The sequence below is a fragment of the Balaenoptera musculus genome, chromosome 15 (assembly GCF_009873245.2).
Source record: "Balaenoptera musculus isolate JJ_BM4_2016_0621 chromosome 15, mBalMus1.pri.v3, whole genome shotgun sequence".
In the NCBI taxonomy this organism is placed as follows: domain Eukaryota; kingdom Metazoa; phylum Chordata; class Mammalia; order Artiodactyla; family Balaenopteridae; genus Balaenoptera; species Balaenoptera musculus.
This window is the reverse complement of record NC_045799.1, coordinates 56,640,229-56,665,912: the sequence shown is the minus strand read 5'-3', so window position 1 is coordinate 56,665,912 and position 25,684 is coordinate 56,640,229. Positions and strand designations below refer to the sequence as shown.

Here is a 25,684-nt window from a genome sequence, read left to right as displayed (position 1 = left end):
GCCCCATTTTGCGGGGTGGTACTATGGCAACCGTGAAGATGGTATTAAACTCATTTGTAAGCAGTTAGAAGAAGAGAACATAAAAGACTATGGGTGCAGCCTGGGGCCCCTGCCCCAAGGGAAGCACCTGGGTAAGGTCATCAGCTCCAGCGGAACCAAACTGAGAACACCGCCCAACTTGACCAAGCAGCTCTCAAACACCCTGCAACACCTACTCCAAGCCGGCAGCACAAAAACCACATGCGACCAAATGGACTCCCAGCCTAGGGCAGTAACGTTCTCTGGCTGCTGCTGGGAAGCAGAAAACCGTATTGGGTCACACAAGGCCCACTTGCCGTATTTTTTAAACAATAAAATCTCAAGCACATTACTTTGTGAGCTTTCAATTTTATTAGAAACATCACAAGAACCGTCAAGAAGCTGTGTCTGCAGACACGACGGGTTCTGTTACTGGTTCCACAAAGACCTTCCAGAGCTCCTGCAGCAAAGAGAGAGAGGGGGAGATTCCGAGATGTGCAAATGAGACTTCACAATTTCATAAAGGGACGTAATCAGCAAAAGAGAAGCCCCGAACAAGATGTGAAAAACGGGCAGCGTGAAAGCTACTGCGAGAGCAGGGAGCCTCCCCTGGTGCTTTGTTGCTCGGGGCTGTTCCGTGGAGGAGGAGCTGGATGCTGAGTCCTGGCTCTGATCTGAGAGGCATGAGGCTGCCACACTGTCAAAGGGACCAGAATGGCCACAAGTCGCACACCTTCTCCATTCTGGGAGCCGTGGAGCACGGCTGCTGGATTTTGTGAGGAGCTGATTTCTTGGCTGCGTGATGCTCCTGGGAATGCTGGCAGGTGGAGAAGGTAAAAAACACGCCAAGTTCTTAGTGGGAGCCTGGCACCCTCACTGGCAGGAGGGGCCTGGGAAGCTCAGAGGCCGCGGAGCAACGAAGGGAAGGCCCTCCGCGCACATGGAACCGCACACACGAACGAACGCAAGGCCGCGCTTGCTGGCGGGAGGGACCGGAGGGCAAGCTGAGCAGACCCCTCCTCCTAAGAGCTAGGCCGGGTCTCCAAAGACCCAGACAAAGGGCAGCCGCAGACGAGAGGCCAAGAGAACGAAAGACCTTGGGACTCATACGAATCCAGCTCCTAGGAAGTTTAAGGGATTTTAAAGGGTCTTCTGACTTTCCAGATTCCCCCGTAGTGCTGGTTTTAAAACTGTAACAGGAAGTGATTAACCCCAGCCCTGCCCTTTCCTGGCCAGGACACACCTTGTCTCTCGCTGAGACAGCCGGCACCTAGAGCATGTCATCGGGGTTACTGCTCAGAGGCCTATGTGATGGGACTCCACTTGCCCCGTCAGACGGGCCATTGGCCATCAGGCAAGCCCGCCTAGGCTACGAGGCCACACGCTTTCACAGTGAAGACGTGGCCGTCGGCACTGGGGCTCCTGCATCAAGATCTTCAGCCCAGTCAAGGGCAAACCACACGCAACCCCCCCCCCCCCCCCCCCCCCCCCCGCTTCCCCTGGAGTCTGCACTGCCCGCAGCGAGAAGAAGTGCCCTAAGGCCAGGTGACCGCTGGCCAGGCAGGCCTTCCTGGACCTGGAGAGAGCCCAGCGTTGGGGTCAGCGGGGAGAGCGCGGGCCGGGCTGGACCTGGAGGCTGGCTCACGGCCTCCTCCAGCCGACAGCCTCACGCCAGAGCAAGCTGCTCTCGGGCGGGCGGGCGGGCGCACCTACCAGCTGCTGGATGCGCTCGTAGACCAAGAGCTGTGGGAAGGAGACGTCCACCGGCTCCACCGTGAAGCGCAGGCGCCCACCGGTCAGCCCCTCCAGTCGCCGCAGGCATGAGCGGAAGTGGTCGTAGGCCTCGCACGTGACGTCCAGGTGCCGCAGCGTGAAGTTCAGCCTGCGCACAAGCCGCAACACACACACTGCCTGTCACCACCAGAGGCTCTGCTGCTCCCTCCCGTCACGGCGCTGGATTCTAACTGAGCGCCTCCTGCGTGCTGGGTGCCAGTGCGCGGCCTTCCGGCATCTGCAGGAGAGCCTGGGAGGTGGGGCCCGCTACGGCCTCCTCTCAGGTGGGGACTGGGGCTCAGAGAGGGGGAGGCACGTGCCCAAGATCACACCGGAGTGATCGGGTCCACACGTTGCCACTGGTCACGTGGACCCTGAAGGGGGTCCTGGACGTCATCGGTGTAAACAATGCTGCAACAGATGTGTCCATCTGGATGGCTCTGTGCACGGCTGGGATCGCTTCCTCAGGGCCGTTCCAGATGCTGAACTGCTGGGTCAATCAGTGTGTTCGCGTGTGTAAAATAAGATAGCTAGTGGGAACCTGCTGTACAGCACAGGGAGCTCAGCTCGGTGCTCTGTGACGACCTAGATGGATGGGATGCAGGGGTGGGAGGGAGGTCCAAGAGGGAGGGGATACATGTATACACGTAGCTGATTCACTTTGCTGTACAGCAGAAACTAATGCAACGTTGTAAAGCAATTATACTCCAATAAAAAAAATCAGTGTGTTTGGTTTTATGGCTTTTGCTATATACTCTAAATTGCCTTCAGAAAAGCTGTGGGCTATCACAAGAATTAAAGGAAAATGTGTGTAGTGGGCCCAGCACCGAGTCTATCACAACACGGTCACTCCATCAACAAGAGCCCTAACGTTTCAGGACATCCGGGCGGAAACGCCCTGGAGGGGCTCTGACTGTGTCAGGGCAAGGGCAGAGGCCCGGGGTGCAGAGTGGACATGCGTCTGGGCTCTGGCACACTCACTGCCCAGCCACGGCCTGGACGGGTCCCTGACGCCTCAGCCCTCCTCCCGTCGGCTGTGCGATGGGGATGGCAGTGCCTGCACATGGGGTTGGTGAGCCGATTAAACGAGGCCACGTGTGTAAAGGCCCGGCAGGCCCGGCCACGGCAGGTGCTGGATGAGCAAGTGATGAGGACGCATCTGGAAGGTGAGAGTCTGGCCCCGCGAGGCGCTCACCTCTTTTCCACAGAGAGGATGGCGGTGGAGGCGTTCTTCAACTTGTGAGCCAGCCGGCACAGTGTTTTAAACAGAGCATCAGTTAGGTCATCGTCGTAGAACACTGTGGGGAAGAAAACAGGCAACTATCAGAGAAAATGATTCCTCCGCGGGCCCCATGGACGGAATCTTTGATACGCATGAACAGCCACAGAGCTCAGAACGAACGCGGCACGGAGCCGTGGTGGGAGCCGGCCCTTGACGACACGCTGTGACACCGGCTGTGCCGCGGAGGCGCCCTCACCTTCGGCCGCGAGCAGGATGGTGGTGTGGCCGTACAGGTCGGAGATGTCCTCCTCCGACCAGCTGAAGGGGACCTCGGGATCTGTGAAAGGGGAAGGACACCTTGGGCTCAGCCCTTTCTCTGCAGGCCACCAGCTCTCACCGAGACAGACTGAAAGAAGCTTCAGGAGAAGAAATGGGGTCGGGTAAGCTCGGTGCAGTGGGTGCCACCTGGCAGCCCCGAATCCCAGCGCCTCCGCCACCCACGTGGAAAACTTCAGGGCAGAAGGTGCCCTTTCTGCCAGGGCGGCTACCTTATCCATGCGGGCCTGACCTGCTGACTCGGCCAGTAGCCTGTGCAGAAAACGATCTACACCTCCGTCCATGGCATTCCTGTCCCCGTGGACTTGCTGTGTGACCCCAAGAAAGGTGCTTCACCTCTCTGGGCTGCAGTGTTTGCACTAAAATGGGCATAACAATGCTTCCCTCACAGGACTGTCGGGGAGACCAAAGGACCTCAAGTGTGCTAGGTGCTTGCTAGGTGACAAGCACTCAACAAGCAATGATTTTCCTCACCTGACATCTGACAGGGAAAAGAAAAGTTCTTGTACAAAGAAAGAGCAAAGGTGCAAGTCTGAAACAGTCTGCATAAGAAATTTAGAAATCTCCCCCACCCAGCAGCCCCTGAACCCCTGGGGAGTCCCCTGCTGTAGGCAGAGGATGGGTGCTAAGCGGGAGGCTGCTTCCTGGCAGGCAAACGGTCTAGGCCCTGCAGTCCCAGACTTGGGTTCACACCCTGACCTGCCAGGTACCCGTGACCCTGGGCAGGCACTGAACCTCTCTGAGCATCAGTCTTCCCCGGAATTAGGGACTATAGGACCGACAGTGATACTGTGAGTCTGAATGACAGAATGAGTGTAGGGTGCCTGGCATGCAGCACCAAGAATGACATGCAGCACCAAGAATGGCAGCTGTCACTCATCAGCCAACGGAGCTAGGACTCTGCTGGGCAGTCAAGGCCACAGGGCTGATGGCCTGGGGGCAGCACAAGGAACCACTGAATCAAGTGGGACACGAGAGAGGAGGCCACGCACCTGTGCACAGGTCGTCTTTCAGCCAGTCCAGTTCCTTGACCTTAATCACACCGCCTGCGAAACAAACACAAGCGGAACTCCCCAAACTCTGAACACAGTTGGGAAAGAAGATAAAACTTCCCACTACACACCAAGATCCATCCATCCCACATTTTTTGAGTGCTAAGCATCAGGCCCGGTGTCGGCCCAGGGAGCAGAGATTCATGAGGTACGTCCCTGTCCTAGGACACCGGCAGGGAGCAGACACTGATATGAAAAGGATGTGCCAGGTGCATGGGAGGAGAGGGCTCTCGTGTCGATGGGTGTCAGGGAAGGCTTTGAGGAGAAGGCACTTCACACCTGCTCCTTCCTTCCAGGACTGCTGACGGCCTGCTGTGCCCTGGGCATTCAACAAATGTGACCCAGGGGATCAGACAGGGCCCTGCCCTCACGGAGCGTGTGGTCTAGTGGGGCGGCAGATGCCAATCAACTAGTCCCACAAACAAATGTCAAAATACCATGGTTCAAGGTGTAAGGAGAGTCTGTAAGGGAACTGTGATCTTGCCTGGAGGTCTGAGCACGATTAGGAACAGACAGGAGGAAGAGGGGGAGGAAACAGGCAGGAGGAGAGAGCAGAGCGAAGGCCCCAGGGGATGGAGCCTCCAGCAAGGCCAGGATGGCTCGAGCGGAGGGAGCCGCTGTGGGGAAGGGGCTGCCGACGGGCAAGGGCCAGGCCCCACGGGGTCCGGACAAGCCAAGGAGTTGGGTCTCTACTCCGAGAGCAATGAGAAACCTCTGAGGGGTCTGAAGCCCGTGGGGCCAGATGAGTTGGAGTTGGAAGTGCCCCAGCTCGCTCGGAGCAGGAGGCCTGGGCAGGCAGCTCCTCCGTCACGGCAGCTTACTCCTGCGGCGGGGCAGGAATCTGATGGTCAGGCCGACGGGGCGGGGGCGCTCTGGGCAGAGGGAAGGGCATGGGAAGGGAGCCCGTGGCTCGCTGGATGCAGGGCTGGACAGCGGGGCTGCCAGGACAGGAGACAGGAAAAGCCGGCCAGGGCCAGACCAGGAGGTCCGGAGCCAGAGGAAGAGCTCAGACTTCACCCCCAGAAGCTGCTCAGCAGGGAGTGAAGGGGTCAGGCTGCATCTTAGAAAGGTCACTCTGGATGCTTGGGCAGGTCAGACAGGAGCTGGGGAGACCAGGTAGGGCCCTGCCACCTGCAGGGAGGAAAGAGCTGAGGTAGGACGTGGCTGTGGGAGTGGGAAGAGATGAGGCGAGGACAGAGCCGTCAAGCACCTGAAGTGACGCGAAGCCGAGACGTCCGCTCCTTCCACTCGCTGGGGTGTCTAGGGATGCAGGGAGAACCCCGCCTCCCAGTGTCGTGGTTCTGGGTGTCTCTCCCACCTGCAAAACAGGGAAACCTCCCTCCCAGGAGGGTACCTGCTGGGCCTCACCTCCAGTGGCAGTCAGGTGGCTGTTAAGGGCAATGTTTCGCTGGCACATGGCCAAGAGATCTGCACCGACATCTGGAAGGACAGAAGGGCAAGCCATAAGGTGCCAGTCGTGATGACACTTTTATCTCTGTGCTTCTGCCTGGAGAGAGCTGGTACCAACAGCACGGCTGCAGAAACGTGCAAAATTGAAACGAAAGTTTCTCCTGTGTGTTTTACACTAAAATGAAGTATGTTCACCTTAAGGCTCTTTCTAATGATCTCTGCCTTAAATCAGAGAAGACTGTCCTTGTGGGGACAGACTCTGCATTCCAGGGAAGGGTGAGAACTCCCAGCATCTTTAGAGCACATGACACATGCACACACTTCCCGAATCCATCCTCCATATTTCTAATGACCCTGAGCTGGTGTCACGGTCCCGTCACAGGCAAAGTGGCTCAGGCAGTCATGTGGCTGGGCAGAGCCAGGGCTGGGATTTGAACCCAGGTGTCTCTGACTCCAACAAGGCTCGCTCTTTGACACCCCAGAAAACTGACCGGAGCCAGGAGGGCGTTTGGATGTGATTGGTGGAGACAGAGCACATTCAGGCAGGCTGGAGGCAGGCACCCTGGTGCCTGACTCATTGTCCTGCCATCACGTCTCCCGAGCCACCTGCTGCTCTGATGAGATGGGGGTTCCTGTCACTTGAGCAGACCTGAGTTGTAGCACAGTGTATCCTTGACGGCAGTGGAGGCAGTGCTTTGCCAAAATTAACTTCCCATTAGGAGAGCGTGCATGTGGAGGGTACAGGGGGTCTTGTGAATGGCATTCGCCCGCCCACTGCAGACCTCCCGGGACCGGACCATCGTTTCCACCCCAGGGACCATGCAGAGCCGGGGGTGTGTGTGTGTGTGGGCCTCTCTGCTCACCGAAGGGCCACACCTGTCCCTTCTCCTGGGCCACTGGGTAAAGAGAATACTGATGTATGTGCCTGACAACACAGGACTGGGTCAGCAGTTTTTAAGCCTTTATGGTACTTTTTGTCAAAACAGATCTTGTGTGGGATTCTAACATGCCAAGCACATATGAGAGGAGCAGCGATGGCTGAGCGGGGGTGGGAGACCCAGAGCCCTGGGGCTGCCCCCGCCCTCCACCCCTTGGCCAGCCCCCGAGGGAGCCCACAGAACCCTGCTCCACAGAAAACAGCCTGAGCCCCCCACATGATGAGAGGCACCATGCTGTGAGCCAGCGGCCATGTTTGTGACCTTCGCCCAGCCACCTGACCTCAGTCTTACCCTGCCCACTTGGATGGAGGGGATGGTGACAGGCTCCCTGGTGAATGCCCAGGGTCACTGTGAGGTTAAAGGCGCTGATGCTCATGAAAAGGCTCTACTAACTGGAAATGTGCTGCCAGGATGCAAGCTCTCTTCCTCTCCAGGAAATCTCTCTCAAGGGTAAGATAACTTGATTAGATGCTGTTGTGAGGCGCTAGGCACAAGCACAGCCCTGGGGTGTTGCTTTAAGTCTTGACTCTTGAGAAGTTCACTGGCGATTTACACTGAATTGTCAAGGAGAAGTAAACGGGGTGGCTTACGCAGGGTATCTGAGAAGTACACCCGACTCCCAGGCCCCCCCTAGCTTCCCCTTTCCTAGCTCAGAAGCAAAAGACGTGCGCCACGAAAATGTCAAGGAATCGATGAAATGCAAAGCACGTCAGCAGCACCACTTCCTGCCTAGCAGATATTGAAGATTTAAAACATTAATGACACCAACAATAATTACCTGATAAGATACTATTACACTTTCTTATAAACTAGTATACTCTCCCTAAAAAAGCACGTCGGCAAATCTGGAGTGTAACTGACAGTACTGCACTGTGTCAATTTGCTGGTGTGATCCCCAAACTATGGTACAGAAGATGTTACCACTGGGGGAGCTGGGTGAAGGGTACATGGCACTTTCTATACTATTTTGGCAACTTCTATGTGAACCTAATATTATTTCAAAATAAAAAATTTAAAAAGCAATCATTTGGCCATAAGTATCAAAAGCTTAAGAAAGGTCCCACCTACTTCGAGGAATCTAGTTTAAGGATTAGCAGACAATGATGCACAAAGGTATTTGTTGCAGTGCAATAGACAAATGCAAACAAAACAAAACACAACATGAAAACAGCCAAAATGTCCAGTAATATAAGAATGGTTAAAAAAAAAAAAAAGGGGGACAAAATATTACCTGGTCATTAAAAGTCATTTATAAGTAATTTTTAATGACAGTGGAAAATGCTTTTTCCCTTTTTCGACATTTTTGGCAGGATACAGCACTGAATATATACAGTTTGATTTCAGCTATTGTTTGGAACTAGGTACACACAAAGGAAAAGGAAAAAAACTTGTAAAAAGTATATATACGAACATTAAAAAATAGATTCTAAAGCTCCCTGAGTACAGCGACTTGATCTGTTTCATTCACTCCTGGGTCTCCCGCATCTGGAACTGTGTCTGGCATGCAGTGGGCATGCAATGAACTGCATATTGTTGAATTTATCTGGGGAATGTAAAACTATGAGGAAATGTTATTTGCTGTTCTACAAATTATCCACAGAGAGTAGGCAAGATTTCCATAATCAGAAAAAAATAAGGCGCTTGTTTTTAAGCCGTATGCGAGGCGTATTCCTCATGGTTTTCTGAGATGTTCACTCTTTTGAGGGGGTGTGAACAGAGGCACCAGCAGAACCACTGGTCCTGCACCCGCCGGCCCTGCTGGGTCATCCTCACGCTGCTGAGAAAACAACGAAGGGTGGAGAAAACCAGCGCAAGAGGAGGGCAAAGTCAAGAGCAGCCAAGGTCCAGGGTCCAGTCTCCCCCCTCACTGTTCATCTAGTCAGCACGCGCTCCGTGAAGAGCCCACTCCCCCTCAGCCTGAGACGGCGGGCGTTACCTGTACAGTAGACGGTCTGTGCCACGGTGGCCGCGAGGATGCTGGCCAGCCCGGTGCCCGCCCCGAGCTCCAGCACTGTGCGACCCCGGAAGAGGTCCCGCTGGGACAGGATGTAGTCCGCCAGGAGCAGGGCGCCCCGCCACACCTGAAGGGGAGAGGGACCAGGAACAAAGGTGGCCTGCGGCTCCCGAGAGACCCTTCAGGGCCGTGGGAAGCGGACGGGACCTACCCACCTGCTTGCCAACATCCTCCAGGGGGGTGGCCATGGTGTGCTCTGGACGGGATGGAAACCGAGAGAGAAAGGGCCACCGTGAAAATGGGGATGGAAAGAACACAGACAGACGGGGTGCGGGGGAGGCAGCAGAAACACAGACCAGGCTACAGTCAGGAGGGGGCGTGTGAGCGTCACTCTCATTCAGATCCCTGGGTCTCTCTGCCCGCAGCCCGGAGACTCGGGTCACAGGAGGACTTGGCCCAACTTAATCAAACACACACACCCCACACTCCACTTTTTTATGTTCAGTAAACGCACGTTACGATCATAATATATTTATGTTCTTTTGATCAACTGTATGGGAATAATAATCACAACTCATTCCAAAATATTTTCTTACGCTCAGAACCACACTAGAAAGTTAACAAAATAAGTTTCAGATTATATCCTTTTTAGATGAAAAATAAGTATGTTAGGAAGTATTCTCAAGCACAAAATACATTAGGACAAAATCTGGTGCTGGTTGTTGGGGGGAGGTGGAGAACAGAACTATGAGATCAAGGAGAAAAGGGAATGAGGGCAAACGTTTTTCCTGTTAAATAAGATCCGGCTCTCGTATCTTTAAGCAAGATGGTGACGGCCATCAAAGCACCACGACACACGCACGGCAGGGAAGCTTCACAGGCTTGTCAGACTAGTTCACATCAAAGCCCAGGCTCACATCAAACCAGGAGCAGGGAGTGGGGTGGGGGGGACAGCAAGGCTGAAGGGGTGTGTGTGTGTCTGTGTGAGTACGTGTGCATGTGCGTGAGAGAAGAGGCCTCCTCGCTTTCCAGCCCTGCTCTGGACCCTCAGCGTCAGCTCCCCCCATCCCGCCCACCCCTCTTCCCCAGTCTCTGCAGCCCACGTAGCACTGTCCCTGGCCCACTGGCCCCTGGCTGGGGCTCGCGTCTCCCCTCCTCCCATCTTTCTTTGCCTCCTTCCAGTTTGCCTGGCTGAGCCAGGGGCACCCTCCCACGGGGATCTCGGTCATCTACGCCTGGTCTTTTCTCCGAGGGGGCCCGTGGACTTAAGTTTTGCCTCCAGCTGCATTTAAGGGGTGCCAGCCTCCCTTGAGTGAGAACATGGGCTGAGCTCAGGAAGACCTGCGTGTGACCCAGGCTCAGTCATGCAGTCTGGCCGGTGGCGTGAGTCACTGAACTTCTCAGCACCAGAGCCACAGTTTGCTCCTTTACAAGATACAGAAATAACATCACCTCATTCATGGGCTCAATGGCCTCCCTAACCAGGGTCAAGGGCAGGGAGCTCCTGCCCCAGGGGAAAGTCACACTTTATATTTAAACAATTCCAGTGGCGTCTTAAGAACATAAAAGCCCAGCCTGAGGAACACACGAGAAACTCCAGGGTTAGCAAATGGGGTTAGACAGACAGTCTTAGTATCTGAGCGGTACCCTGCCCCTACCAGGACGGTCTCTAGACGTGCAGGAACCCAGACTCTCCTCCTCAGCCCGTCTCCCTCCTCCACACTCAGATCAGTCCCCTGGAATGAAAGCTGACAGCAGCTCACGTTTCTTGAGCACCTCCTAGGCACCAAGCACTGTGTTAAGAACTCTACATGTGCCATCTCTCTCAGTTCCTCACAACCAGAGGAGATTACACCCATTTTACTAACAAGAAAACTGAACTCTGAGAGGTTAAAGTACTTGCCCAAGTCACAGGCCAATGGAAAAGGCACGTGACTCGGGATCCGACAGCCCAAGTTCTAGCCTTGCCTGAGTTCTCTTTGCGTCCCAGTTTATCTATAAAATGGGGAAAATGATCATAATGTACTTTGAACCTTGGGTCTGTGGATTCCTAGCAGGTCCGTGGATAAACTTTAGATTTTTGACAATCCCCTGAAGTAGCCTGGAAAACACATTCTCCTCCCGCTAAGGGAATTTGATTTTAATCAGTTTCTCAAATGGGCCTATAATCTTAAAAAAAAGGCTTGGCTTACGAATGGGAGGAACAGGATAGCCAGGGGAGGGACACCTGCTTAGCACCTGCTCTGCACCAGGTCCCACAGGAGCACTTACTGGGCAGTATTTATGAAATCACCACCAAAACCCAGGGAGGGCAGCTTCCCCGACCCCTTTCATAGGTCCAAAAACTTGAGGCTCTGGGTGGGCAGGATACTTGTCCGGGGTCCCCTGGCTTGTGAGGGGTGGAGGAGCTCTATAGGATCCTAAGACCAGGACCCCTTCCCTTGTGTCACATTTTACAGATGTGAGTGTACAGCTGCGGATGGAATAATTAGGAGTTACTGCTTAAGCTCAGGTATTAAATGACCTTTCTATTCTCCTCCCTCAGGGCAAGTAGGGAGCAAGTGACAGTGAGCTGAAAAGGAGGGTGAACTTCCAGGCGCTGTGAGACGGGGCTTCACAGCCAGGCGGAGCTGGCGGCACACTGACCCTACCCTGCCCTGTGGGACTTTGCTCTCAGCTTGCAGGATGGGAACCTCCCGGAACATTAAACATGCGCCCTGGAGGCCAAACAGCTCGCTGGGAAGTCTGCTGCTCCCCTCCACAGGGAGGCCAGTTAAGTGAGGGCTGAGGGAAAGGAGCAGTCATCGACCCCCAAGAATAAAACTTTCCAATGTTCTGATCACGTGACGTGGGTAAGAAACATGGGCTGTGGTGTCAGACGGACCTGAGTGTGAGTCAAGGCTCTGCCACTGACTAGCTGTGTGATCTTGGGCAAGTTCCTCAACCTCTCTGAGCCTCAGTTCCCTCCTCTGTGACATGGGAATACTCATCCCTGGAAAGGCCATGAGGACCAGAGGTAATCCACAGAAAACAGAGTAGGGCCCCCACCAGGGTGGTCTAGAACCAGCCTGCTTGGTACCCAGCAGGCACTCGGTAACCATCTGCTGAACGGATGACCGCATGGCTATCAGAGCTGCTGTTCCGTCTGCGTTTCTGAGAGCGCCCAGTGGACCCCATGTGCGCAACCCAGGCCTTTACCTGGGACCTCAGGCACCATCCAGGACCCTGCATCTCAGTGAACAGACTCACATCAGAGCAGTGCTGGGGATGGCCAGAGCCCTGGCTGTGGAGATGGATCAGGCGGACTCAGAAACTTCCTCCCTGCCCCCGAACTGCACGGCCTTGGGCTCGTCACTTCCTCATTTGTAGGACCTCTCAGAGAGGCTGAGAAGACTATGTATGTGAGGTGATGAAGGTAAACATCAAAGCACAGCAGGTGCCTCATCGTCGCTGGCTTCCTGCCCCTACAAGGACAAGGATGCTCTGGGCCCTGCCTGAGTGCCTGCTGAAACCTCCTTCCGCCCCACCTCTCCTGTCACTGCATCCCTGCCTCCTCCCACCCCCCACGCCCCCAGCTTCTAGCTCCCAGCTCCCAGCCCATCTGCTGGGCCCACACACTCCTCCAGGTTAACTCTGGATCTCCCTCCCCCTCTGCCCTGCTCCAGCTCCAGAATCTGCCATGGCTCCCTGCTGCGGGCTCCTGCGGGCCAAATCTTCCACAAACAACCCCGACCCACACCCTGGCATGCTACGTAGGATCAGAGTGCTGATGCAGGAGGCAGCAGCAGTGAAGCTTCTGGAGCAGGTGACGGCCAAGCTGGGGCTCGTACAATCAGGAATGTGTTAGGGAGCGAGCCCTCTGGGAAGGAGGCAGAAGCAGAGGTGCGCAGGGAGAACGCGCACGGAGGGTGAGCGGGTGAGGGTGGTGTGAGTTGAGGCTGGAGAGGAGGGCGGAGCCACCTCACACAGGGGCCCCGGCGCTATGCTGAGCACGTGGACTGTGTCCTGAGGGCAATGGGGAGCCACCGAAGAGTCTGGAGCAGGAGGGTGACCCGACAGCACTTTGACAAGCTCCCCTGCTGCCAGCGGCACTACTGGCGCCCAGTGTCTGGACGCCGGTTCTGCTAACCTGTCCTGCCCTGAGATGCCTGGACGGGCCCACGCTCAGCAGCCTCGTGCCCCGATTGACGCTGTGGCGCTGCCTGGCGGCAGGTGAGCAGCCCTTTATTTACCTATTTTGATGACATCGTAGGGGCTACTCTCTTGTGCTTCGTCTCCCAGGACGTCATCTTCCTCCTGCGTTAGAATCATGGGATGTACCTTGTCTCTCGGAGGCCCCGAGGGCTCGGAGGGAGAGGCAGCCCGTGGTCTTCTCACAACGTCCAAGTCCCCATCCTCGTCCAGCTGAGCTGCCACCTCCTCCTGGCTGGTGGCACCAGCCCCAGCCTGGAGGGAGACCCCCTCACTGCTGCAGCCACTCCCCGGAGGGGACCTGGCAGGAGTCGTCACCTCTGCGGGATGGGCTCTGTGATTGCCACCCTCAGCCCCCGAGTCTGTCTGAGAGGCTTGGTTCCACAGAAGCTTGAACTGGGACAGGAAGACTGAAAGGCAAGACAAAACACAAAAGCAGAGTATTTCCAAACTGTCTCCTTTTCTAGTTCCCTTCCTCAATTTCCACCTGGGAAGAGTTTTAAAGGCCAGGTGAAAAAAAACAAAACAAAAAAAAGGACAAGGACCTACTGTATAGCACAGGGAACTGTATTCAATATCCGGTAAATAAACCATAATGGAAAAGAAAAAAAAAGAAAGGCGAGGTGGAAATATCATAAAACCGGCAGAAAAGGTCTGTTTGATTCGGCTGTGATGCTGCAGTCTCCAGAGCAGCCCCCCTCGGATGAGCACCTACACTGCAGGCACTCGGCTCACAAGAGCTCATTTACCCTTTACAGTGGCTACGAAAGTGGCAGTGTCCCTCTATTTTATTTATTTTTTATTTAAAAATTTTTTTGGCTGCGCCACACGGCCTACAGGATTTTGGTTCCTGACCAGGGATGGGACCCACGCCCCCTGTAGTGGAAGCACGGTGTCTTAGCCACGAGACCACCAGGGAAGTCCCAGTGTCACTCTGTCTTACAGATGTGGAGGCTGGGGCTCAGAGGTTACGTGAGCTGACCAAGGTCACACAGCTGTGGGTGTGGCTGAGGCGGGATTCACACCCAGGCTACTCAACCCCTGCGCTTCTGCCCTCCTCACCGCACTGTTCAGCCTTAAGCTTGGAAGTGAGGACAAGGATACTGTGTCCCTCACCACCTGGTGGCCAGAAAGTCACTGGGACAGGCTTTGGTAAGAGCATGGGTGCCAGGAGAGTTGGGCTGGAGGCAGGGGGTGTCCTGGGCCAGAGTCCTCCACGTCCCCCGACTGTCTGACCCTGGGGCAACTCGCTTATCTGTTCTGAGCCTCAGTTTCCTGAATCCAGGAATCCAAACTGGGACACGAGGGAAAGGGGAGTTATGAACTGCACCAGAACAAGCAAATACAACAGAGTGATCGGAGCTGGGGAAGGTGGCCAGGGAGGGAAGAACGTTCTAGGCAGAGCGAAAAGCAAGAGCAAAGGTGCTCAGAGAGGAAGGTACATGCAGCGTGTGAGGGGCGGAAAGGAGCAGACAGTGGCCGCTGAGCAGCGAGGGCGGGAGAGAGAAGTGTGGACACACGGGCAGGGGCTGGGTGGGGCTGGGCCTCGCAGGCCAAGGTGAGGGCTCTGATTTCCTTCTAAGAGCAAGGGAAGCCACTGGAGGGTCTAAATCAGGGCGGTGGTGTGATTTGCATTTTTCACAGGACCCCCTGGGCTGCTGGGGAGAGGAGTGAGGGAGTGTGTGCAGGAGAAAAAGCAGGGAGCCCTGGTGGGAGGAGTCAGCCGGGGGTAGGGGCAGTGGGCTGGGGGAGTCCCCGGGCCCCGACTCCCCCACTGGCCTGTGGGCTCCCCCAGGGCAGAGCTCGACTCATTCCCTCTGCGTTCCCGGCATCACGTCCAGGTCTGGCACAGAGCAGGTGCTCGGGAAAGCACAGGGGTTTGCTCAGTGAAACAAGGGCACTTAAGAAGTGGTGTGAGGATAAGCTAAGCGATCCAGTCTTCCCAATCCTTTCTGTGAGAAAGCAGGAAACACAGTGGGCTCCCTGGGGTGCAGGGACCTTACCGGGCTGCCCCACGCCACTCAGCCGCACCATGAGGTGTCTCTGGTTCGGGGTGTGGAGGTGGACGTCTGACAGCACGGTGTCGCTTTTGAAGGTGATCTCGTCCATGGCGGGGGCGGGAGACGGCAACCATGGCCTGGGCTCCCCACCAACCGTGGGACAGCAGCACCTGAGAGGCGAGAGCAAGTCCTCAGGACAGCAGGTCCCAGAGGGGAACAGTGTAAACGACCCCAGCCAGGCGGCAGAGAGCTCCCTTTTCAATCCTCTTAATTCTTCCTGAAGGAGAAAGTCTCAGAGCCTTGGCAAGGGAACAGAATCCAACTAGAACTGTTATTTTGTTTTGCACTGTGTTCATTTTCATAGTAATCGTTTATTTATGGCAAGAGATCTACATTTCCATTTATACTGATAAAGTTTTTCTTCCCTTTTTTATTTTTTCCATTTTTTTATTATGAAAATTTTCCAATAGCAAGTTGAGGGCATAGCATAATAAACAGCCATATACCCACTGCTTAGATTCCATGATCATTAATGCTTTTTCACATGATCAATCAATCCATCTATCTAGGTTTTTCTCCCCTGAACTGAGCACCTTCTAGACATCACACCATTTAACCCCTAAATAATTCTTCAGCGTCTGTCTCCTAAGAACATGCTCTTACATAACCGTAAGACCATTAGCAGACCTAAAACAATGAACGATTCCCTTACACCATTTAAAACCCAGTTCATGGTCAATTTTCTCCATTTGACACCCAAATGTCTTTTGCAGCTAGTTTTTCCTAAACCAGTATTCAATCACAATTTATGCTTTGCGTTTAGAAGCTGTTTTCCCTATAACCTTTTTCTTCTAGAAGTTGGCCCCAGCTGCCCATATATCATTTGTTTTTAAACCTTCTTTTTAAATTAAAAAAAAAAAGTGAGTGGATTTAAAGGAAAAGCAACTAAGGGAATCACTGTACAGGTGATATACAGATATGAAAAAATTATGAAGGCGACACAGCAATAACTAAAATTTGGAAAACCATGCTGGAGGCAAGGTGGTCAAAAACAGGAAGGCTTTCCCTCCATCCAAATATTCCACCTCATCAAAAAGCATTAAACAGCAGCAGCTGCGTGCAGACAGCGCCTTGAGCTGTGATGCTGGGCAGAGCAGGTATAAACCCAGTCTCCTACCTCCTTGCTACATGACCTTGAGAAAATGACTCCACCTCTCTGGACCCGTTTCTTCAGCTACATTCTCACCGTGCAGGGTTGGCGGTAGGTGGGGGTGTGGGGGGAGATATGTGGGGGGAGGGTGTTAAGTGCTGAGCAGAGTCTTTGGTCCGCAGCAATTCTTAATAAATCCTTGGTTTCAGATGTTTGACCCAAAGCTGCCCACAATCCCTGACCTCCTACAGGAACTGTTCCTACCTGGGTAGGTGTGTGCACTACGTGTGTGCCCCACGCATGTCATGAGACCTCTCGGGCCTCCATTTCTTCAACTGGAAAATGGGATCGTCATAACCCAGGCTGTCCACAATCTTGAGTCCACATAACTGGAGTGCCTACATTTAAGTACTTTCCATGGGGAAGCAAAAGTTGTACCAACACAAACATTTTTATAAAAGAGTCGCCCCTTGCTGGCTGGCTTTCCTATCTAACGCTATAAGGCAGCACAAAGCAAGTGGGTTGTGAAGTGAGGCTGTGAATCTGGCAAAGGGATGCAGGATTTCATGGTGTCAATGAAAGCAATGGAGAAGAAATGCTCGACCCTCAGGCAAAAGTCCTCAACCAATGAGGACTGGAAAAATTAGGATGGATCCAGGAAGAGGATCCAGTCTAAGTACAGCTTAGACCTACCATGACCAATCGTTTTAAAGACAGATCTGGCTCTCCTGGGACTGAAAAAGGTCCTGGGGGAAAATATTGCAACCGCATACCAAATACTCCTAAATACAGAGAAAAGCCAAACCCGTATTCTTAATTTCTAGTTGAAATTTCAATTTTAAAATCCAACCTGCACAGGTCTCCCAGGAAACGCACTCTACAATGGAGTACTAGGTTAAGTGGATTCCCTTTAAGGGGCTTTTCCTAGAACCAGATCTCTGGGAATGCAGAGGCACTTTGTACCTGTCTCAGGGTCTGTGTGAGGATTAAATGAGACAATGATCACTTTCAGGGTTCAGGACATAGTAAGTGCTCAATAAATGCCAATAGGAAATATTATCATTATAGTGGTGATAAGAATAATTATTAAATGATGTGCTGGAAGATGGAATAAGGCAATAGTTTCTCTATTTAGGAATAGCTGACTCACAGTCTCTGTCTGGGAATGCTGGGACTGGATGGGCTTCAGTCCCCTCTTCTCACTGGGGAGGAGGGAAAGGACACCCCGACTGCAGATGGGACCTCTGCTTCCTCCTTTGGGCAGCTGACAAGTGTCCTTGGCTCCTCTAAGGCTGTGGGGGCCAGACGCAGACGCTGTCATCCTAACCCTGTCAGGAGTGCCCACTAAAAGCAGTTTGCTGGGATCTGGGGGTTGAAATGCCTCCCCGCCTCCCAGGCTTTCTCTCTGCCAGGTGTCATAAGGTCATCAACAATCAGGAAGTAGGCGCGATTCTGGAACCGAGGCCCGGGTCTGTGGGGCAAAGACTTGGCCCTGGCCGCGGCGCGGAGCCGTAGTCAGGGGCTCCAGGGTCCTCGGCCCTCGGGGCTCTTCGTTCTCTCTGTCTTGCCGCCTCCCTGAACTCCAACTGGCGAGCTAAGCATTGCCCTCTCAAACTGCAGTCACAGCTCGGGCATCACCCTCCCTTCCTAATCCAAAACCGAGGGGGCTGCGTGGACCCCGAACGGAAACCCAGAGGAAGGCATGGACTCCTTCTCCCAACACGCTAGCTTCGAAGGGGAAACTAAGGCTGAGTGGGGACTTAGGCTTCAGGCCCGTGGGAGTCCGCACTTCAAGGCCAGGCTCGGTGCCAGGAGGCTCCCTGCACCCTTCCGCGTGCCGCCGCCTCTCCCACGGGCTTACCCACCGCCGGCCGCTGCCTGAAGTCCCAACCGAGCCCCTCACCACGGGGCGCAAGCCGCCGCCATTGCAGGCAGCCTGCGCAGGCGCGGCCCCACCCCGTACGCGTGCGTCCCTCCTCGTCGCCCGTGACCACGCCTACCTGCCGAATTGCGCATGCGTGCCAGCCTCGCTGGCAGCCTGGTGCAGCCCTGAGGAAGTGAGTTTCGCACTTGCACAGGTTTCCTCGCACCTGCACAGGTTTGCTCTCACCTGCACAAGTTTGCTCTCACCTGCCCGGGTTTGATGGGGTGGCCGGCCTGGGTGGGACGGGTCTGCGAGAGGGGGGCCGTTAGGTCGCCCCAGGTCACCCAGCTAAGTGGCAAGGCTTGGATTCGAACCCGGGTAATAGGGCTCTAGAGCCTGTGCTGTTAACCAGCACACTAGCTATATATTAATTATCGTTATCCTTGCTCTTAGTACTCATTAACATAATAGCTGGTCCTCGTTTCATTCATTCATCCACTCGTCAAGTCTCCAACACCAGGCGAATGAAGAACCGCAGGTTAATTAGCGTCTAACAGGAAATGAAATCTGATACAACTGTTGCACTTCAAGTAAGCTTCCAAGCACACAGGACCACAGATGTAAAATGTGGACACATTTACATGCACATACGGAGGGTCAACATCAGTTTCATGGATAAAACATGAGGGGGTGGTTAATAGGGTGACCAAGCAACATAAGTAAGTGTTTTTAAAGGAAACAGATTGTTTCCTGAACTCCCCAGGACAGTGCAGGGGGAGCCGGCTGGGCATCTTGGGACCCCGTTTTAGTCTTGGTTGGGTTGTTCCCAGGGGATGTCTGGGTGCTAGGAGGGTACCGAGGAAGGTGGTGTAGACACCTCTGGGTTTTTTGTCTAAAAGCTTGTGAGAACAAAGCAGGCAGAGCCATCTTTTAAAAACAAAAGTCAGATTACGTCCTTCCTCTGTTCAAACCCTCGGAGGCCCCCACCTTGGACAGAAGGAATTCAGTATTCTCACAGTCATCCCCTCCCCATCTCATACCCGACTCTGCTCCCTCCTATTCACCCGGGAGGCTTCTCTCCAGGACACCCACCTGCCTTGTCCCATTCCCTCATCTCCTTCTGGCCTGTGCTCAGGCATCATCCTCTTCTCAGTGAGATCTTCCCAGACCATCCTATTTAAAATAACCACTTCTCGGGGAATTCCCTGGTGGTCTAGTGGTTTGGACTCTGCGCTTCCACTGCTGGGGGCCCAGGTTCGATCCCTGGTCAGGGAACGAAGATCCCGCAATCCCCAGGCCCTGGCCAAAAAAAAAAAAAAAAGCCACCTCTCCCCACCGAGGCACTCCCTGGTGCATAGGAGCTGCTCAAAAAGTTCAATTTGTCGAATGAAAGAAGAAAGAGGAATGTGTGCTCACGGGGTGTGCAGAGAGGGTGGACAAAAGCAGACGTGATGTCACTGCCCGTCTTTGGGCTGCCCGGATGTGTTAGGGAGCTGGACAGAGAGCTTCTGGGGGTCTGGGCAGCTCCTCACTGAGATGTTGAGGTAATTCACGTCATCCCAGGCTGCCTATCATCCTCAGCGTCAAGTTCGAACTCTCCACTTGGACCCTGTTAACCATTCCTCCCTGAGGCATGGACAGTATCCATTCTCCTCTCCTCCTATAGTTGTATAATATTTTTGCTGGGCACACACCTCCCTCAAATTAAAAACTATTTCCCAGCCTTCCTTGCAATAGCAAGGACATGGGGTTAAACTAAAGGGATTAAGCCAATGGGATGTAAGGGGAAGTGTTACGGAGCAGTTTCTGGGACCCTCCCTTAAGCAGGAAACTGGGGAGTCTTTGGTTCCTGATACTTTGTCCCTTCCATCATTCATGGGGCCCCAAACAGATGTGCTATGAGGGCCCTACACTAAGTTATGGCAGAGTGGCAAACCTACTTGGGGGTCACCTCCTCCAGGAAGCCTTCCCTGATTCCCCCTCCTCCAGCTCACGACAATGAGTCTCTGGGCCCCCCCAGTCCTCTCTACTGTCTCCATCAGAGCACCTGTGACTCCCCCACCAGGTTGTGAGTGCCTTGGAGGCAGGAGCAGCTGCTGGTTCCCATCAGCAACTTAGGCTGGATTTCTCCATATCCACAAAGGAAAAGAGAATAATGCTTGTAAAGCAGTTAGCATCATCTTTGGCATGCTGTGAGCACTCAAGAAATGACAAGAGCACCTATAAACTATTGCAGTTGACCCTTGAACAACATGGCTTTGAATTGCGCATCATGGGTCAATTTATAGGAGGATTTTTTCCACTAAATAGGTACTATGGTACTATACAATCTGCGGTTTGTTGAATCTGCAGGCTGTAAAGTTATATTTGGATTTTCTTTTTCAAATTATTTTCCCATTTAGGTTATTATAGAATATTGAGCAGAGTTCCCTGTGCTATACAGTAGGTCCTATATTTGGATTTTCAATTCTGCAGAGGGTCAGTGCCCCTAACCCCTGCGTTGTTCACAGGTCAACTATATTATTGCTTATACTAGTTCATTCAGGTGGTAAACGCCCCAGACATGTTGGAGGGGGTGGGCAGGTGGAGACCATTGTTCACCATTCGGCCAGGCCCTGCAAATGTGAATGACGGAACTGTATTAAGGATCTTATGGCTGCTGTAACAAATTACCACAAGTTTGGTGGCTTAAAACAAAATGAATTTATTTTCTCACAGTCCTGGAGGCCAGAAGTTCAAAATCAAGGTGTCATCAGGGCTGTGTTCTCTCCAAAGGCGCTCAGGAAGGATCCTTCTGTATTAGCTTGAGCTGCTGTAACAAAATGTCATAGATTGAGTGGCTTAAACAACTGAAATTTATTTTCTCACAGTTCTGGAGGCTGGAAGTCCAAGATCAAGGTGCCAGCATGGCCAGGTTGTGGTGAGGGGATCGCCCCTTGGGTTGCAGACAGCCACCTTCTCACTGTGTCCTCACACGGCCTCTTCTCTGAGTACATGAATAGAGAGGGAGCAAGCTCTCTAGTGTCTCTTATAAGGACACTAATCCTATCAGATCAGGGCCCCGTCCTTATGACCTCAGTTAACCTTAATGACTTTCTTAGAGGCCCCATTTCCAAATACAGCCACACTAGGGGTTAGGGCTTCCATATATGAATTTGGGGGGACACATGCAGCCTGTAATACCTTTCTTGCCTTTCTCCTAGCTTCTGGTGACTCCCGGTGACCCCTAACTTGTAGATGAGTCACTCCAGTGACACATTTGCCTCCATCTTCACATGGCCATCTTCCCTCTGTGTCTATGTCCAAATCGCCTTCTCTTCTAAGGACACCAGTCATTGGATTAGGGCCCACCTAAACCAGTATGACCTCATCTTCACTTATTTACCCTGCAAAGACCCTATTTCCAAATAATGTCACATTCACAGGTTTGGGACTTGAACACACCTTTTGGGGGAACATAATTTGACCCATAATAGAAAATATCTTAGAATGGATGCTCCAGACCTAGTTTTTCAGCCCCCAGCTGTGTGAGTCACCTCAGCTTTGGGGGTCCTCCTGGCTGAGACTCCCAGACATCGTAGTGCAGAGACAAGCCAGCCCCGCTGTGCTCGGTCCGAATTCCTGGCCCACAGAATCCATAAACATAACAAAAGTGTTATTATGGTCTATGCCACTAAATTTGGGGGTAGTTTGCAACACAGCAGTAGATGCTCAGAATAAGGGGGAAGGAAAGCTGCCCTTCTTCGCAGAGCTTTGCAGATTAGGGGGAGAGGGCCCCCCGCGTTCCTGAGTCTCAGTTACATACACAACCACCCCTGAGGCTCAGACAGGTGAGGTGCTTTGCTCAAAATGCCAGTTGCTGAGTGGTAGAGCTGGGATGCAGACTCAGGTCTCTGAAATATCCCAGCGTTGGATGGGGCCTTAGAGTGAAAAGCCGTTTCTAGCATCCCAGGCACGTCTTTTCCTTTGAGAGTCTCCCCCCAGGCTTGGCGATGCAAGGGTTACTGCGCTAAGTCCCATATGCTGGAGTGTACATCACCCCCACTGCCTGGGCTAATGACAAATCATGTATGCAACAGAGGAAAGCGGATGGCCTGCCAGATGTGTGATAAGAAACCAGCTTGCAGGAAATTGCTATCAGGTGATCATTATTAGCCCGGGTATTCAGAGCAGACCCGTTTCCAAAGGTCATGCGTTTACTAAATGCTTGATGCGTTTTCCCAATCGGCCCTTGAAGATTTTGTTCTCCTGGAGAGAAAGCTCTTCCCCTGGATCTGCTGAGAGCAGGTGATTATAATTCTACACCTCCCCCACCCCCGCATCTCACCAGCCTCTAACAGCAGCTGCTACAAATGCACAGTGATTGCCTTTCTGGTTCCTGGTACTGCATAGAGAGAAACCAAGCTGACCCTCGCGTGCAATGGAGGTGGGTTCAAATCCCAGCTCGGCCACTCAGTAATCATAATCACTCATTTGATGCGTGATTATGGAGAGCTTTTCACATGCTAGGTACTCGGGCAAGTTACTTTACCTTTTTGAAACTTAATTTTCTAATTTCTCGAGTACTGATAGTAATACCTACCTTGAAGCGTTGTTGTGAGAATGAGTGAAATAGAATGTGGAAAGTTCCAGGCACGACTTTCCTGCACTTCTTGAACTGATCTGAGCATATCTCTTGCATTTTAAAGAACGCACCAATTTCACTAATTTTACCAAGTCATATTGTTAGATTTAAAAAAAGCCAGTTAAGCCAGGTCACCTTCAAGGGGCCTGGAAGGAAGTGTTTGGCCTTTGTGATGGTGTCACGATGTGGTTCGAGATTCTCCCCGGGGTTGCTGTCATGGCCGCATGCTTGTTCATCCTGGGAATGGCCACTGCACGCATCCACAGGTTCACTAATGGGGGCAAGGAAAAAAGGGTTGCCCATTATTCATATCAGTGGAACTTGGTGGAAAGAGATAGGCGCATCTCTGGAGCTGATCGTTACTATGTGCCAAAGGGTTTGGAGAACATTGACTAAGGAAGCATTTTCCTGATTGATGAAAAATAACTCAGTTATGCTCATCTACCGCTGCTAGAAGGTTATGCAGTGTATTGTGTAGCACGCAGTGTATTTTGTACTGTGTAATAAAAATAAAACAAAAAAGTAAAATAAATAAATAAATAATTAATTAAAAAAGCCAGTTACATAAATATGGAGCTTGGGATGAACACACACACACAACTATATGTAAGACAGATAACCAACAAGGACCTACTGTATAGCACAGGGAACTCTACTCAATATTCTGTGCTAACCTATATGAGAAAAGAATCTAAAAAAGAATGAATATATGTATATGTATAACTGAATCACTTGGCTGTACACCTGAAACGAACACAACATTGTAAATCAACTATACTCCAGTAAAATTAAAATAAAAAAATTTGAAAAACCAGTTACGATGCCATACATACTGTATAATATTAGTTAAGTAACAGAAAACACAAAAAATTATATGTTTTCTCAGGATATGTGCACATTATGTAAATACACAGAAAAAAATCTGGAAAGATGCCTTCTCAGGATAGGGGCTGGGATGAAGATAGGTTTGAGAGGACTTTGTTTTAATTTTTAAAGGGCTGCAACATATATCACTTCTATGGTTAGAAATTTATTTAAATATGAAAGTGCACAGGGGCTTACACTGGTCAAATGTGGGACAATATGAGCCTTTAAATGAATATTTATTGGCAAGAATAAAACATGACACATTGAATAAAAGCAATCTATGTAAACAGGTACTCAAAACAAATGTCTTAGTCCATTGAAACTGCTATACAGCATACCATAGAGTAGGTGGTTTATAAACAACAGAAATGCTCACAATTCTGGAGGCTGGAAGTCTGCGTTCAGAGTACCAGCGTGGTCAGGTTGTGGTGAAGGCCCTCTTGGGGTGACACAAACATTCAGGACAGTGCTTGTACATGAATGTTCATAAATCACTATTCATAGTAGCAAAAAGAAACAACCTAATGTCCATCAACTGAAAAATGGATAAATAAAATGTGGTCTATCCATACAGGGGGAAATTAGCCAGCCTTAAAATGGAAGGAGTACTGATACATGTTACAGCGTGGATGGACATTGAAAGTATGAGGCTCAGTGAAATGTGCCAGACACAAAAGACCACACACGTACTGCATGATTCCACGTATAATGAAACATCCAGAAAAGGCAAATCCATAGAGACGATAAGCAGACTAGTGGTTGCCAGGGGCTGGGGAGAGGGAAAAATGGGGAGTGACTGCTTAATGGGTGCGGGGTCTCCTTTGGGAGTGATGAAAATGGCTTGAAACTAGATAGGGGGGGTGGTTGTACAACACTGTAAATGTACTAAATGCCACTGAATTGTTCACTTTAGAATGGTGAATTTTATTTCAGTTAAAAAATCCATGAGTTCATAATGATACTAAAATACTTTTTAAAAGGGTGGTAGATGGAAAACTGCAGTGAGAAACTGTAGAAGGAAGGATGAATAGAAATAGAAAATCGCTCTTTAAAGTCACCTTAATGCTGACTGATCCAGATAAGAATCATCAATGGATGTTAAACCCTTGGGAAAAAGACAGTTGAGGTACAAGATAGTCACACAGGCCACACTGACCTGACCACACTGCCGCCCTCATCGCAGACTTCCAGCCTCCAGAACGGTGAGAAATAAATTTCTGTTGTTTATAAGCTGCCCAGGCTGTAGTATACGGTTATAGCAGACTGAATGAACTAAGATATAATCTACATACTGTCAAATTCACTATTTTAAAGTGTACAAATGGGTGGATTTTGTATATTCACAACATTGTACAGCCATCACCACTGTCTAATTCCAGAATATGTTCATCACCCCCAAAACAAACACTGTGCCCATCAGCATCCTCCTGTAACTGAAAGTGGGGTCCCGCTGCTCGCTGCTCAAAAGCCAATAAAGAGGCAAAGTTGGTGGAAAGGAAAGTTTGCTTTATTTTGGATGTCAGCAATGGGGGTGGGGCGGACTCCTGTCCAAAGGCCGACTCCCCCCACTGACAACCAGGGGGCAAGAGCTTTTATAGGCAGAGGGAGGGGGCTACGGGCAGAAACAGCACAGTCAGCTCTGACAGTCATCTTGAAATTGGTCATTGGTGGTCTGACCAGCACCATATTGATTGTTTTAGGTACAGTTAACCTTCAGTTCCCGGGTCGGTTTGTTCCCATATCCTTGAGGCCAGTTCTCGGAATTGTGGCAGCTTGTATCATGGCTACAGCCTGGTCATCATGTAGTTAACTTCTTCCACCTGATGGGGGTTTCAGTATCTATAAGACAGCTCACAGGATATGGCTCAGAATATTATCTATAGACCTTGAGAGGGAACTAAGGGCTTACTGACTTTGCTTACTGACTAAACTATTATCGTTTTGTCCTGTTTGACTGCTTTTCTTTGCTTCTACATTCTCTCACTTCTCTGATTAAACTTATTCTTTGGCTAAAGTTTTTCCACAGACAAAAGGCAGGAGGATATGGGGGTGGGGGAAGGACCATAGTGTCCTGTTTCGTTTCACTCCCCATTGCCCTCTCCCATGGCAAATGCCAAACCACTTTCTGTCTGTGGATTTGCCTCTTTGGGGTATTTCATATAAATGGAATCCTACAAAATGCACTCTTTTGTGTTTGGCTTCTTTCACTGAGCATGTTTTCAAGGTTTACCCATGTTGTAGCATGTATTAGAACTTCATTCCTTTTTTTTTTTGAGATGTCTTAT

The 25,684-nt window shown here is 51.7% G+C and overlaps 2 protein-coding genes across 11 annotated transcripts; one reads left to right on the top strand and one right to left on the bottom strand.

Annotated features, from left to right (window-relative positions):
- Window positions 1–367: 367 nt before the first annotated feature.
- On the bottom strand, window positions 368–18,007 carry METTL22 (methyltransferase like 22). Of its 10 annotated transcripts, XM_036826336.1 has the most exons (13): window positions 17,906–17,985; window positions 17,195–17,336; window positions 16,309–16,455; window positions 14,898–15,064; window positions 12,936–13,304; window positions 8,919–8,959; window positions 8,686–8,830; window positions 5,770–5,841; window positions 4,342–4,395; window positions 3,270–3,350; window positions 2,987–3,089; window positions 1,732–1,900; window positions 485–835 (listed from the first exon to the last, which is right to left on the bottom strand). In XM_036826336.1, the coding sequence occupies exons 4-13, from the start codon at window positions 15,001–15,003 to the stop codon at window positions 719–721; spliced, it is 1,257 nt and encodes a 418-aa protein (XP_036682231.1). In that variant the 5' UTR covers window positions 15,004–15,064; window positions 16,309–16,455; window positions 17,195–17,336; window positions 17,906–17,985; the 3' UTR covers window positions 485–718. The 10 variants fall into 10 exon arrangements, 9 of the variants coding, with proteins under 9 accessions (XP_036682235.1, XP_036682237.1, XP_036682229.1 ...); XM_036826343.1 differs by lacking the exons at window positions 16,309–16,455; window positions 17,195–17,336 and having other exon boundaries at window positions 12,936–12,999; window positions 13,213–13,304; window positions 17,906–18,000; XM_036826335.1 differs by lacking the exon at window positions 17,195–17,336 and having other exon boundaries at window positions 17,906–17,998.
- Window positions 18,008–22,674: 4,667 nt separating this feature from the next.
- On the top strand, window positions 22,675–22,987 carry LOC118881812 (NADH dehydrogenase [ubiquinone] 1 alpha subcomplex subunit 1-like). The gene has a single exon (XM_036827063.1). It carries the CDS (start codon window positions 22,716–22,718, stop codon window positions 22,926–22,928), a length of 213 nt encoding a protein of 70 aa, XP_036682958.1. The 5' UTR covers window positions 22,675–22,715; the 3' UTR covers window positions 22,929–22,987.
- Window positions 22,988–25,684: the final 2,697 nt, after the last annotated feature.